The sequence below is a fragment of the Pelodiscus sinensis genome, chromosome 1, assembly GCF_049634645.1.
Source record: "Pelodiscus sinensis isolate JC-2024 chromosome 1, ASM4963464v1, whole genome shotgun sequence".
NCBI classification, from domain to species: Eukaryota; Metazoa; Chordata; order Testudines; family Trionychidae; genus Pelodiscus; species Pelodiscus sinensis.
Genome location: NC_134711.1, coordinates 119,199,766 through 119,214,057, shown reverse-complemented (window position 1 = coordinate 119,214,057; position 14,292 = coordinate 119,199,766). Strand labels below are relative to the sequence as shown.

Below are 14,292 nucleotides of genomic sequence, written 5' to 3'. Positions count from 1 at the left end.
AACATCCCCGCCCAGAGCGATTGTACAGTCTGGCCTAGGACAAGGAGCCTGTCTGTTACTAGGCCCCACACCCTGCCCCTTCCCATCTTGCCCAACCCTCTCCTCTCTATGACAACCTGTCCTCCAAAGACACTGCTTCAGAGGTCACTGGGGCAGACCCTTGTGTTGCACAGTGGCAGTGGTTGAGGACACCCTCCCCCCATGCTCCCTGTGGTAAAAGGCACTCTGGGGAAGCGGAGCGCAGTGCAGCTGCCCAGTGCACACCCCTTCCCAGCAGCTCTGCCACCACCAGGAGTGCACAGGAGTTTGACCACTGCCGCCGCCACACAGCAGCGCCCCCGCCCCCCAGTGATCCCTGAAGCAGTGTCCTTGAGGGACGGGGTGCCATAGAAGGGTGGGGCAGGGAGCCAGTAATGGACAGCCCCTTCCCCCCGGAAGGCCCCTGTCAGATTGCACAATCGCTCCATCTGGGGATGGCCCGCAGACCAGGTATTTGAGACCCCTGTATTAATGCTACTCATTTACTTCCATACCTGACAGGCTGGTCAGACTATCCTGGCTCAAGGTACAGCGACATACTGTAAACATCTAAAAAGATACCAAACTAAACTGCTTCTCCAAAGTTTGTTGCTACAGGTTGCACCTCTAAAATCCAGCACTCTCTGGTCCAGCAGGACCAAGGTTGCTTCTAGACCAGAGTGCCTGGAAGACTAATGGCAGGATGGCCAGCAGCCTGGCCAGAGTTGGGGGCAGCAGTAGGGCCAGAGGAGCCCCAGAGCAGTGCTGGGGCCGGGGCTGTAAGGACCTCGGCAGCCTGTGACAGTTTGGGGCTGGGGAACCTTGGTCACTCACAGCAGCATGGTGCAGGGTGCCAGAGAAACCTGGCAGCGCACAGCAGTGCAGGTCTGGGGAATCTTAGCTGCCTGCACTGTGTGGGTCTGGGGACGAAGCAGCCTGGCCACCTTCAGCAGTGTGGAGCTGGGGTCTGGAGAATCCCAGCTGCCCACAGCGGCACAGAGCTGGGGAAACCTGACCGTCCACGGCAGCGGGAGGCCAGTGCTGGGTCCCGTAGAACCCTGGACATGTATAGCCGCCTGTGGCTGGAAGCAAGAGGCCAGCTGGCTCAGGGCAGGTGGCAGAGGACACCTCCCCTGCTCCAGCAAACTTTCTCATTCAGGACTGGTCTGGTCCTGACAGTGCCAATCGGACCCGGATGTACAACCTGTAATTCCTCATATAACTAAGGGGTGTTTATCTTTTACAAGAAAAAATGATATTCTTTACCCACCAAAAGAACTACACATGCTTTAAAAATTCTCTCTCAATGTATATTGCTATTATCGTTCCTTCTACCTCACTGAAGCGGCCACTACTGTGTAACCACCAATTTCTCAGCAAAGACCAAAATCCTAAATGGTCACATTGCTGCGCAATTGTTCTTATTTCTCAGGTGCTGCATAATCCCAGCTGTGCTGCACTGTGATTCTGTTCTGCAGTCCTTGCCTGTGGGCCCAACATTCTTGCCTGGCTTTGGGGGAGTGAAACAGCTATACAGGAGCAGACTGGGAGGGGTTCTGACATCTTCGGCTCTGAAACTGGGGTAAGAACAATGGCCTAAACAAACCCTACAATAATAAAAGGGATTTTTGCATGTAAAAACCAGACTGTTTTCCACTTTAAAAAAAAGGAATAAAAACACACACATATCACTGCTGTAGAAATTGTCAATGTGAAAACCTAATGCCCGCATATGAGAAAGGTACCTGATTTATTTGTCATGACTCTGAGCTGCCTTTCAGGCTTAAATTTTAATAGTCCACCAGCTTTCTACAGGACCCACCTTTTTCCTTTTCCCTTCCAGTTATGGGTCTAGTCTACCTGCTGGGATGTGTGACAGCTGTATATGTTCAGGTACAAGCTTCCTCCCCGGCCTGGTACTCAAATCAGTTGTCTACTCCCTTCCTCTCCCTCCACCTGGGGTAAATTCCCCAGTCTTTAGGTGAATAAATCCAAAGCCACAATGCTCAGCTTATATCCAGCATAACATCAAGAGTTTATTCTAAATTCATTAACATTTCTAAAAGCCTTTTGATGTGCGTGGTATGTTATCCTGTCTTCCCTTTATACCAGATATTGTTCAATGGACAAAAACTGACACAGTTGCAAAGTGTTAGTGTGAGATGTTAAACGCATTCCAATAAGCCATAGATTGTAAAGATCCAGTGATTCATCTGGGAAGATTTATTGTACTGGAGAATATCCAATATTTTTCTTCATAGCGCTGAATAACAATTCATGAAAATAATCAGAAAATATAAGCTTTTTAAATGACACTCAAAAGAGAAACTAATAATAATTACATATAATACAGATTTCCATCTTGCATTTAAGCAAAGCAGTACTAAAAATGGTCATTTTTTGTCTTCACAGTTAACGAGCATAGCCTCTCCTGTTTAAAGCTTCAGCAACCCAAATCTCCCAATCACTGTGTGACTATGTTCAAACCTAAAGCTGCATCTGGGATGTAAACATTCTTCAAACCTTCCTCTGTATTCTATACAGGGGGCACACTTAAATTCATTCTATTTGTCGGAGTGAAAGATTTTAGAGAGATAACTACATGTAAAACGAGGCATCCTCACTAGAACTATTGTTCGCTCTAGCACCAGAATGAACTTTAAGGCTATGATTCAGCAAAACATTTGTGTGTAGTTAAATTTCATTGATTTCAATGGATTTTGAATCATACCCTTTAGGACTATCAAAGTAACGACTCTAGCCCTACTCGGCATCTGCTTCAGTGATGTGCTGAACAGAGATGGAGTTAAGCATACGCTTAACTCCATTACCGAACTGTACTTAAGTGCATGTACTGTATGTGCGTTTATGTAGAATCACACACACACACACACACACACACACACACACACAGAGTTATTGCCATTAGCGGTCTTCTGCTTGGACAATCTATATGTTAAGGTATAACCTGCACTTATTTTGGTTTCTACAAACATAAAAAAAGTGCCTGAAGAGAGCTATTGCAGCTTTCATTCAATCCTTGTATTGGCATTGAAAGCTTTATTTTGAAAATAAGCAGCAATACTGAATAAATAGAATGATTGTTTTGTCATCTCCATACAGCTGATGGCCTTCATCCAAAACATGAAAATACTGTAGCAAACAGAACATGTACGTGTCAGCGTTAAAAAAAATTGGCATAATGTAAAAGTAACACTTTGACACTTATTTTAATACCATACAGGCCATTAAAGATTATTTTCTGGAAAAAAATGAATAAAGATTTGCTATTTACATAGATAATTAAGGCCCAATTCACTTAAAGTAATGCACATTGAGGAACTATATACTTTAAACCACAAAAAATGAAACAAAACAAAACCCACACCACAGGATCGGTCTTTTTTCCACACTCATAATCCCAGTTCATCATAATGCAATAAAAAAAAAGAAAAAAAAAAGGCAGAGGTTTTCCTTCCCTAAAGTGTCATCTTCTCTTAATCACAAAGAAAACTCTCATTTGCGGATTCTATATATGCTACCGCATGTTCTTTCAAGTTTCACATGATGGGTAACATTTTCAAAAATGGTTGGGTGACATAGGAGCCATAATCTTTCAATGAGACTTCGGCTTTTTTGAAAATGTTATCCTAAACCGTTCTCTGTTTTTTCATTGTCACTTGTGAGTGACAATGTAAGGGGATTTACATAATTCATTTTCATTACAATAATAGGAGTCTTCCATATAAATCTCCTGTGCACTTACAGGAAAATAAGTACTTGTGGCTTGAACTATTTAATAAAATCAAACATTTATATTCATTAAGCTGGGTCAGTATTTAACGTGGCACCTGTTCAAGTGTGTGCTGTTTTTGTTCTACTTGTTCCTCTTGGACCAGGTTTGAAAAAAGATTTTGAAAATGGACGCATGATAAAATTCTACATTTATAAAAAGTAACATTTGATATGGAGTGAAATTCTTAATTCTTTATGATGCTCAGACAGAACTGTATCATATAGTAAGAAACAAAACTCAAAGGCGTGCCTTTTTAAGTTGATCTACAGACAAGTTAAGAGCATGAAAACTAAAGGGATTTTCTCAAATTAAAATAAAAAATATTTCAGTGAATTTATTGCCTTATTAACAGCAGCCTTGGACACCAACAGTTATTTATCCTCCTGATGAGTAGAAGCAGAGAAAGCTTCTCAAGTGCCCTGATGATGTCTTTCAGCTGGGAAGATGGGAAGCTAGTTTCCAAAGCCACTAAATGCTTGGCCTCTCTGCCAAACAGCAGTCCCCACCAATCAATGTTACATTTAAACCAGTAAGTTAAAAGGGAAAGGCTTCAAATTTAATTACTGGGATAATATCTTAACAATACCTTGTGCCATCAACTCCCCCACCCCAAGTTCTCTTACCCTGCTCCTCTAAAACACCCTTAGACACACAATTCTTATAATCTAAGCCCTCATGGAAATCAATTTCAGCTGGATCATAACAGTATTTTCAGGATAAATACTTCTATCTGCCTTAACAATCCTTTATATCACTATGCAGCAAAGATTTGATTAAACTTTTCTTTGTGATTAAGTGACAGGTTCCTTGCAGAATCAGGCCCAAATTGTGTTGCATAGCAAAGTGCTGACTGTCTCAACTCCTGTCAACTTCAAAAGGGAGTTGAGGATACTAAGTATCCTACCAGATCAGGCCATTTGTTTGGCAAAATTGGATCTAGAAAGTAAGGTACATCGCCCAAGGGACACAGTATACACGCCAAATTATTTCTGTTTTCTATTAAAAAATACATTTCATATAATATAAATGATCACAGAACACTCAGTAACTGATATGAAAAACTCAGTGTGGTAAAGATTCTTTAGGCTACAGTAGCACGTTTTCCAGTTCACAAGTAAAAAGAGACATGAATGCTGATTTTTTTTTTTAAACTGAGCCTGTTTTGAAAGGTCTTTTATATTTTCACAGCCTTATCGGAAATTGTTGTTAGTCTAAATACAGCAGCATTTTTAGTATTTGTGGTGCTATTAGTAAAAGATAAATGAAAAAATTCCACTTAAGGGCGATTCCTTCATCTCAGGGCTGTATTGTTTAAATTTTGATTTACCATTCTTATTTTAAAAAGACAAGGATGTAGGAAATCCTTGTCTTTTACAATAAGAAAATTAAGTTTGGATTTACTTGTACCCAGATAAAAACTAGCAAGAGTATTTATATTTCACAAATAAAAAGATTTCTAAAGTATTATTCTTTAGTTAGTAAAGCATGGGTTTTTACTCACTGGGGATGAAATCCTCATTGTATTAATGTCAAAAGAAGTTTTGCCCTTGACTTCAATGGAATCGGGATTCTCCTTCTAGATTTTGATTTCTGGGGGCCCAAGGTCTACTCTGTTCTGGATGCACAAGCATGGCTCCCACTGAAGTCAAAGAGCTCTGCAGGCGTGTGATGGCAATATCTGGTGCAATCATAAGAGGCAGTCCAAATTTAGTACATAAGGCCCAAGATTCTGTAATCAGATCCATGCAGTTGGTCACACAGGTGTGCATGAAGGAGTGCCACTGATGCCAATGGTATCCACTGCACTGATCCAAGTGCAGGACCAGGGTAGCATCATAACCCCACTTTATTTGGAAGTGATGTATCTGTACGTGCTTATTCTTAAATTCTGCTTGGGAGCCACTTTTTCTAAACCTTGTTTTATTTGTGGTAGTACTAGATAACTGCAAAACTTTGTAAAAATAAATGGAAGTCTACTAGTGAATCTGAACTCCTGCCTTTTACCTCATACGCTATAAAACCCTGAACAGAAATAATCTTGCATATCTTTTAATGACCTAAAAAACACGTTCCATAACATTGAGGACTAGGAATGAAATCCTGACCTAGCAAAGTCAAATGGAATTATGCTATTGATTTTAATGGGACCAGGCTACCACTCCAGCTCCTTTAGATGTCATTTTGCTAAATTGTGTGCATGTGGATTTTGTTAAGCAATAGCAACAATTTACAGAAAAATAAGAACACTGTCATGGCTGATGGAAGGGGGAAAAAAAAAAAAAGTAAAAACCACACTGTGAAAAGCTGTAAAACAGACATATGACAAAAAAAACCCTTATATGATTTGCTTCTCAAAAGGCATATGCAATGTGGCACAATATTGCAAATATACATTCTATATAATAAAATACTGTCTAACTAGTGCATCCTCAGTCATGCTGGAAATAGCCTTTTCTAGCCAGCTTTAAATTCAATAATCATTCAATGATTCATTCGAGGCAGCATCAACAGGAAGCTAATCCCACAAACTCATCTTTCAAGCCTAAAAAGATAGCAATGGATAGTGGATTATGATGCATCATAATCCACTATGTAACAAAGTCAGTGGTTAGAGACTATTTTAAAGATACAGCACCCCCACAACACTCCTGTGGTCGTGTATTGTTAAAATGTGATGCAACACTGGACACTTATATACGCAAAAAAGTCATCTTGTCAGACTGAGAAGTACAATATTACATAATTAGTCACAAGTTTAAAATAAAATAAAAAACTGTAAAGGTCAACATTCACACCTCCTTTGATTGCATGGAATAAATTAAACCTTAAACCAGTTGCAAACAGGTTCCTTCACTCTGCTCAGTCAGTGTTTTATTTATGCCTATACATAGAATAATACTTTTGTAAATGCTTCTGAAGTAGCAATAATAAAAATGAAGGCTTTTTGCACTAATAGTTATTGGGTGGCAACTTCAACATTGACAGCTGTGTTGCTACGCAGTTCTTTTGTTCCTTTGCATCAGTGCAGGGGATATGGCTCCACGTGGCGTGTAGAATGAAGAACTGCAACATGTGGTGGCTTAAAGAGGAAAAGCTTCTTTCATTCATCATTGGTAGAATCAAAAAGGAAGGAACTTATACTATCCATGGTACCTTCATAGGTCCTCTCCAGAAGAGGTATATATTGTTATACATAAATGCCCTCAGGATTAAAACCAGATGACAGTGGATTCTGTAGAATTCGAAGATTGCTGGGGAGCTGCCTTGATGAACCTGGGCGTTTCAGGGACCCGGACTGAAATGTTGTCTCTACACAAGAAAGATGATAATTACTATGTAATTGTAAGATGATAATTACTAGGACAAGAAGCAATGGAGTTAATTTGCAGCAAGGGAAGTTTAGGTTGAACATTAGGAAAAACTTCCTGTTGGGTGGTTAAATACTGGAATAAATTGCCTAGGGAGGTTGTGGAATCTCCATCTCTGGAGATATTTAAGAGCAGGTTAGATAGACATCTGTCAGGGATGGTCTAGATGGTGCTTGGTCCTGCCAGGAGGGCAGGGGACTGGACTTGATGACCTTCCCGTCCAGTTCTAGTGTTCTATGATTGCACGATTCACTTAATAGGGATGTGAACGACTAGTCGACTATCCAATAAGCAAATGCTTATCGGATAGTCGACATGCTAGTCGACTAGTCACTTCTACCCCCTTGCTGACTATCAGAAAGAGGCAGCAAGGGGCAGGGGAGAGGAGAAGGGACATCAAAGTGGCAGCGCCATGTGGAGCCTCAGGTCTGGCCCCAGGCTCCACGTGGCGCTGCTGCTTTGAAATGCCAGGCTGCACGTGGCATTTCAATGCGGCAGTGCCATGTGCAGCCCGGGGTCAGCTAGGGACTCCCCCATTGACCTTCATGCGATGCTGCTGCTTTGAAATGCTGCGGGGAGCATGGGGCCAGCGGGGGATTGCTGGAGTCCCCTTCTGGCCCTGTGCCCCCTGCAGCGCTTTCGCCTTTGAAGTGTAGCAACAGCCCCTATGGCTGTTGCTACACTTAAAAGGTGGAGTTGCCCTTATCGACTAATCAAATAGTTGATGCCAGTTAATCGAAATTTTACATCCTTAATAATTACTATTATTCATAACATTTAAAGAACACACTTATTCCTTGGCATACCAGTGTGTTTGGATGCTGCACAAGCATAATTTACATATAACATATACACAGGTGACTATGTAGTTTAAAATGAGTTGGAACTCTGTGTCATGTGAGCTGTTAATGGGCTTTGAAAATGCACACACACCCAGACAGTGCACGTATGTAGTAAGACCCATGTAGATATCCACTTCAAATATCAATTCCCAGACCTCCTAAAAAAGTTCCATTAACAGACAGGCTCTATGCAGGGATTGACAATGAAAGTCTTGGAAAAGGACTGTTTTCAGATTTTTGAAAAGTGGGAGGAAAGGGGAGGGGCGAGAGGAAGGACCAGGGAGATAGCCTTGCAGGGAGCAGCTGTCACAGCAGCAGCTCAGTTATCTGTTAGGTACAACACTGGTTCTACCACTGCCACACCCACAATGCATGTGAATATATTCATAATGCTATTTCATAGTGAATGAGATAATGTCTGTGTGTGAGATTTTTTTTATGTATGACAAGAGGTCTTAGATAGCATTCTCTTGCTACCTGTTATAAGCTAGTTCCTCAGAATAAATAGTTTATTCGATGTTTAGTATATTATTGTTATAAGAAGAAAAAATGCTTACAAAAACTTTCAAATGTGTACCTCTTTCAAGCTGCGTGTGTGAACCCTCCACTTCGATAGGGTCTGCTGGTAGCACTGTGACCTTTGTTCCTGTTTGCTGGATAAACTGTTGGAGATTTACTTGTCTTAGCTCCTTTGTTAGCTGCTCCAGTTCTTGTTCTCTGTCCTAAAAAGAAAGTGGAGAAATGAGTCTGTTTACAAGTGGGTAGGTCTGGAACAGCCATGCAAAATTCTATCCATCCATTTGTCTCTGGGGCAAATATTTTTTTTCTCTGATGGGTAAATAGAAAGTTATTAGTTTTTAAGATGTTCTTTTATTGAAAGGCAGTTAACTTAGAGTAAAATTATACTGCATCCTGTGGTCTTATTGACTTGTTAACAGTGGTTAAATCTTTATATTTGCTTCTTTGTCCCCCGTCAGACACAGATCAGGTAACCTGGACAGAAACTTAGCCCAACAGAAGTGAGAGGCCCTGATAATCCAAATTCAGAATGCTACCGTGCAAATTTTGATTGTCACTGGGCTGAATCCTGAACATCTGACTCCAATCTGTGGCTCTGCCACAGACTTCTTGTTTAATTTGGGCAAGTCACTTAACTCCTCAGCACATCTGTTTTACATCTGTAACCTGGGGACGTTATTTCCATTCTCTATCCCCTTTGTCTTATTTCAACTGTAAGCATTTTTGGGCAGGGACTGCTTCTCGCTATGAGTGTGTATAGGGTCTACCTCTTGGTTAGCAAATATATTTTGGAAACTGCATTGGTTTTTAAACAACAAAAAACAAAACAAAACAAAAAAAAACCACACACAGATTTTTGCCAAAATTCTTCACAATCTATTTTAGCTCAGCTTGTATTAATATATTGCATTCAGAAATCACTCACTCAAAAGTCTGGAAATTCCAAAAATCTATTCCCCCCCCCCCCCCACACACACACACAATGTTTACTCTATCCTATATAAATACACAAACAATAATGCACTGAGGCATTCATTTTAAAAAAAGAAAAAGGATCAGATGATACTAACACATGCAAGGGGCAAAAATAACATTGAAAATAACCTCAGCATTTGGAATTTCCCAATATCTGAGTGCTGGATGGTAAACATTTCAAAAGTATTTAAGTGCCAGTGAATTAAGCTCCTAAATCACTTAAGAGCTTTTGAAAAATTTCCCCTGGGGAGGGGGTCTTGTGTTTTATGTTGCATCAATGTGTTTTTTTTGGGGGGGGGGGGGGTTTGGGCATTTAAAATCTCTTCTAAAATGCCAGAGGCAAGGAAAGAAAATTGCTAAATCACAGTACATGCCTGAGTGAAGGTGTCCTTAAAAGATATAAAGGGAGAAGAGTGATTAGGAAATTCTCACAAAAATGCTGACTTTAAATGTTCATACCCTTAGAACTAGTGAACCAATTTTCCGCCCTTCCTTACTCAGCAGAAACCATAACAAACAAACCACATTTAAAATGTTTAATGTCAAATCAGTTAGTTATGCAAGCACTAACACTTCAGCCTGAGATTGTGGGGAAATGTGTGTCCTCCTCACGCTTACATAACTCAAACCTAGCTGAACTGATTCTGCTCTTTAGAAAAAAAATCATCTTTAGAGTGAGAACAAGCATTGAAAATTTAGTCTAATAGGCATTTGCTTGGGACACTCAGAGCACATGAGAGAGTGAGAATGGGAGTCTGAACTTAACCTCCATTGAGGCTATCAGCTTCTTATTTAATACAATAAATAAATACATGAAAAGAGAGAGTTCTTCTAGAATTACAGTAACTAAAAGGATAATTTGTCATGTCACTAGGAGCTGAGGATAAATGGCTGAGACACATATGCTTAGAGTTTTCATGTACTTTGTTTCATCTTCCCAGATTAACCACATTTTTATTTAGTAAAAACATCTTAAATTGATGTGGTACTGTAATTTATGATTCTAAGGATCCCAAAGTCCTTCACATAGTGAAAGGAGAATCACTTCACACTCTTCAGCAGCTGTGGAATACAGGAGCGGTTTAATACCAGATATTTAAATAACAGTGCTATGTGCAACTGAAACGGAGTGCCTTAATTCTAGGGTGCCTGGGACCTTAGATGTGCCAGGAATAGGGAAATCTGCTTTCCATTGTCATTGTATTCCCCCCGTCACATTTGCTACAACCTGGATTTCCATTTATATTCATTATTTCATGCTCTATTTAAGTCCAAGTGATATCATTAACTTTTGCAGGCAATAAAAAGCAGTGACTTGATTCTCTGGTGATATTGGTTCGGTAATTGCCTGAGGCAGACAGAGAACAGAATCTTTAACTCTAACAGGTCAGGTAGGAAATAGGAAAAAAAAAAACTACTTTCTAACCAATTGTTTTATAACCTATTAGATATTTTAACACACTCATTCTGATACCACTTTTGGATTTATGTCTTTTTCTAAATATTATGTTCATGAAAGATTGTGGAGAGCAGCACTACAGAGGGAGAAGTTCAGCCTCAAACAAGGTTAAGGACAGGTAGAGCTAGTGCAAGCTTCAACCTTTGTTATCCCAATGCAACTCAAAAGTCTGACTTGAAAAAGGGACTATGCTGAGGCTACATCTAGACTACGGGGTTTTTCCAGGATACCCGGAAAATTTCTGCCGCATCTAGGGAAGGTATCTGCTCTTCCGCTTTTTTCTTTTTGCGGCAGAGCAGATGCGCTCTTTCAGAAGCCCTGTCTTCCTCCTTCCATGAGGAAGTTAGGCTCTTCCGAAAGAGGAGGTTTTTCTGAAATTTGGCCCAGTGTTGAAAGCCCAAATTTTGAAAAATTTGTCTTCCAACAAAACTATTGGAAAAAGGTACACAAATTGCAGAGTGCAATTTGCGTACCTTTTTCCGATAAAACACTGTAGTCTAGATGTAGCCTTAGTGTAAGAGAAGGGTCCAGGCCTCTGCAATACTGGCAAACCATAATACCAGATATGGGGGTAATAGTGCCTATGTCAGATGTGGATACTCATCCACTTGGAACTCAGACCACTCAGTGATTTCACACAAGATACTAAGCAGCCAACAGATGGTAATGACTTTGGGTCACTACTAATCAGTCCTGGCACTGAATCTGCAATAAGAAATGAAATGTTCTGGTTTGCATTCAGAACTAAATCCTCCTTAAAGAACAAGCACACAAATCTTTATCACTTATCCTTAGAGATGTAGAGGCAGTTAAAAAAAGGCACGAGACAGAAGCACTTGTGTCATGGGATTAGAGTTGGCTGGTCCAAAAATTGCAAGTTCTGTTTGTTTTTTTGATAGAGAAAAAGCAGATTTTTTTTTAAAAACAAAAATTGTCATGGAAGATTTTCCCTGTTTTTCCAACCAACTTTGTCAGATCGTTGACTAATTAAAACTTAACCCTGCTATCTTCCCCCAGGCAGAAAAGGTGTACTTACCTGTAATCTTTTGGTGGCTTGGCCCAATGACCTTTCTACAGCTTTAATGCCATTTTCTAGCCTCAGAGTCTGCTGGCCCTGAATATCAATGTCACCTTTCACCTTCTCAATCTTCTCTTTGACCTCTTCTTCATTCACCTGCGATTCCTGAACTTCTCGGTGCAACTTCTCTGCTTCAAGGCCACTCTCCATCCTGTGGATTTGAGCCACATAGTCTTTTAACTTGCTCTCACACTCCAGGATCCTTTGCCTGATCTCCAGGAGTTGTTCCTTCAGTTGCTTCTCGTTCTCTTGTTCAATCTGAAGTTCATTTTCCCAGAACTCTTCCTCTTCAATCTCTACTTCATTTCTTTTGATCTTCTGCTCTAGTTTGAGAATTTCCTCTTCCAAGCTGGAATTGTACTTCTGTTCCCAGTACCGGATTTCAGCCTCATTTGAGTCCAGCTGCTTCTCAATGCACTGAAGCTTCTCAGTCTGGAGGTGGATCAATTTTTTCAACTCTTCAGCTGTTGTTTTACAGCTGAGCACCTTTTGCCTGAACTCAGATTCTCTACCTTTCCCAAAAATGTCCATTAAGCCTTTTGCACCCCCAGTGAATGTCAAAGATTTCCTTTTAGGCTCTCTTCTTTTTATCAATTTGTCATTCTGAGGCCTCAGCTTGGCTAAGGGAGGCAAGCTTTGTCGGTACAAAGTTCTTTCAGGTATTCGAGCAACGCTGTCTGAAGTCGGCCTCTCGCTGAGAGATGGGCCAGTGCGGCGCAATATTAACTGCACATCACTTGCATACTGTCCCCATTTGTTCAACGAAATGATAGGGTTTTCATGAGGTGCCAAATGCCTCTCTGTATCTCTCCATTTTTCTATCAAAGTATATCTTCCAGTACGACCTATCGGAGAAAGCATAATGAGAAAAGTGAAAAACTGCATGTGCAATACCTAAAACAGTCAACAGAGGGAACTATTGGATCATGATGTATACTGACAAGTTAGAGGAGTGCTGCATAGTCTAAATAATTCCATGAGGGACCATTATGATCATCTAGTCTGATTTCCTGAATAACACACGATAGAATCTCATCCAGTAGTTCCTAGATCAAACTCAATATCCCAAATCCAGTATCAGAACAGTAGTTTCCCACTGATCTTGGAGAATACATTTAAGAAGCAGTATATGGGAGGCAGAGGTACATTTCACTTTTACAACAGGATTAGCATAGGGGTTTTTTGTACATACCTTCCATACAATTCTTTGAAAATTGTTAGTTTACACAGTGGTAGTCAATTCGATTGCAATTGCACCCGTAAGAAGCAAGGTACTTTCCCACACAGATGAAGTCAAAGCCATCTACTATATAAGAACACATTTTAAGTGAATGCAGTAACATCTGTTTTATATAATCTTGCACAAAGTAATAGGATAGGTGCCCTGACTATTTTATTCGTTTTTAGTCATGAATTGCACTAAGACAAGTTCTCTTAGCACACAAGAGAAAATGAAAACAAATTAGTTCTGGGCTTCCTTTGAATTATGATTTGAAACATAATACCTCATGGAAGCTTTAGGACAAGAAACCATATTTTCACTTTGCATTTCAATGTATCAAGCCACTGTGTCTTCATTAGACCAGTGACCCAATGAACTCTGAATTCTAGCAATGGGAAAAGATGAGAATTATTTATTAGAAAGTGACAGAGAGATTAAGAGAGCTTCCAAGTGTATTTTGTATTTTCATCTACATAATTTGCAGAATTAAACTCTGTTTTCTCCTCTGGACAGTAAGTCATCACTTGGAGGCTATTATTGACCACGCCTGTTAAGCCTGTAACCTATAGTTGTTGCCAACCCTCTCAATTTCACCAGGAGTCTCCCAGAATTGGGCTCTTCACTCCTGGAGGCTTCTAAAGCCAACCCAGGAGATTTTAGGCTACTAAAACTCCAATGGTGCAGTGGGGCTGAGACAGGCCCTGGCCTGCCCAAGCTCTGCTCTCTGAAATGGCTGGCATGTCCCTCAAGTGCCAAGTGGGTGGGGGAGAGAAGAGCAGCAAGGGTTCTCTGCATGCTGTTCCTATCCCAAGTGCCAACTCTTCAGCCCGGAACAATGGTCAGTGGATGCTACAGAGGAAGTATCTGCAGATGGGGGCAGCATGTGGAATCACCTATTCCCTCGTAGGGGCTGCAGGGAGGTTCCCACTGCCATAAGCACCAACTCTGTGGTTGCTCTGGGGCTGGAGCACCCACAGGGATGAATCAGTGGTGCTGGTGGGTGTTCCACACCCAA

At 40.8% G+C, this 14,292-nt stretch overlaps 1 protein-coding gene and 1 long non-coding RNA gene across 6 annotated transcripts in view; one reads left to right on the top strand and one right to left on the bottom strand.

Moving 5' to 3' along the window:
• Nucleotides 1-14,292, top strand: part of LOC142818523 (uncharacterized) — a 51,995-nt gene that overhangs the window by 21,586 nt on the left and 16,117 nt on the right. Inside the window, exon 2 of the long non-coding RNA XR_012896027.1 lies at nucleotides 1,451-1,600. This is a non-coding gene — a long non-coding RNA (uncharacterized LOC142818523). The remainder of the gene's footprint in view (nucleotides 1-1,450; nucleotides 1,601-14,292) is intronic.
• RASSF8 (Ras association domain family member 8) overlaps nucleotides 2,227-14,292 on the bottom strand; it is a 130,044-nt gene continuing 117,978 nt past the window's right edge. For 4 of the 5 annotated variants that reach the window (XM_075898743.1, XM_006127671.4, XM_006127672.4 and 1 more), the window contains 3 exons: nucleotides 12,014-12,900; nucleotides 8,602-8,746; nucleotides 2,227-7,123 (listed from right to left, as the gene is read on the bottom strand). In XM_075898743.1, the coding sequence (XP_075754858.1) occupies nucleotides 7,002-7,123; nucleotides 8,602-8,746; nucleotides 12,014-12,900 (1,154 nt within the window). In that variant the 3' untranslated portion in view covers nucleotides 2,227-7,001. Of the gene's footprint in view, nucleotides 7,124-8,601; nucleotides 8,747-12,013; nucleotides 12,901-13,247; nucleotides 13,270-14,292 lie in introns of those variants that run through there. The other variant, XM_075898767.1, reaches the window with a different exon arrangement.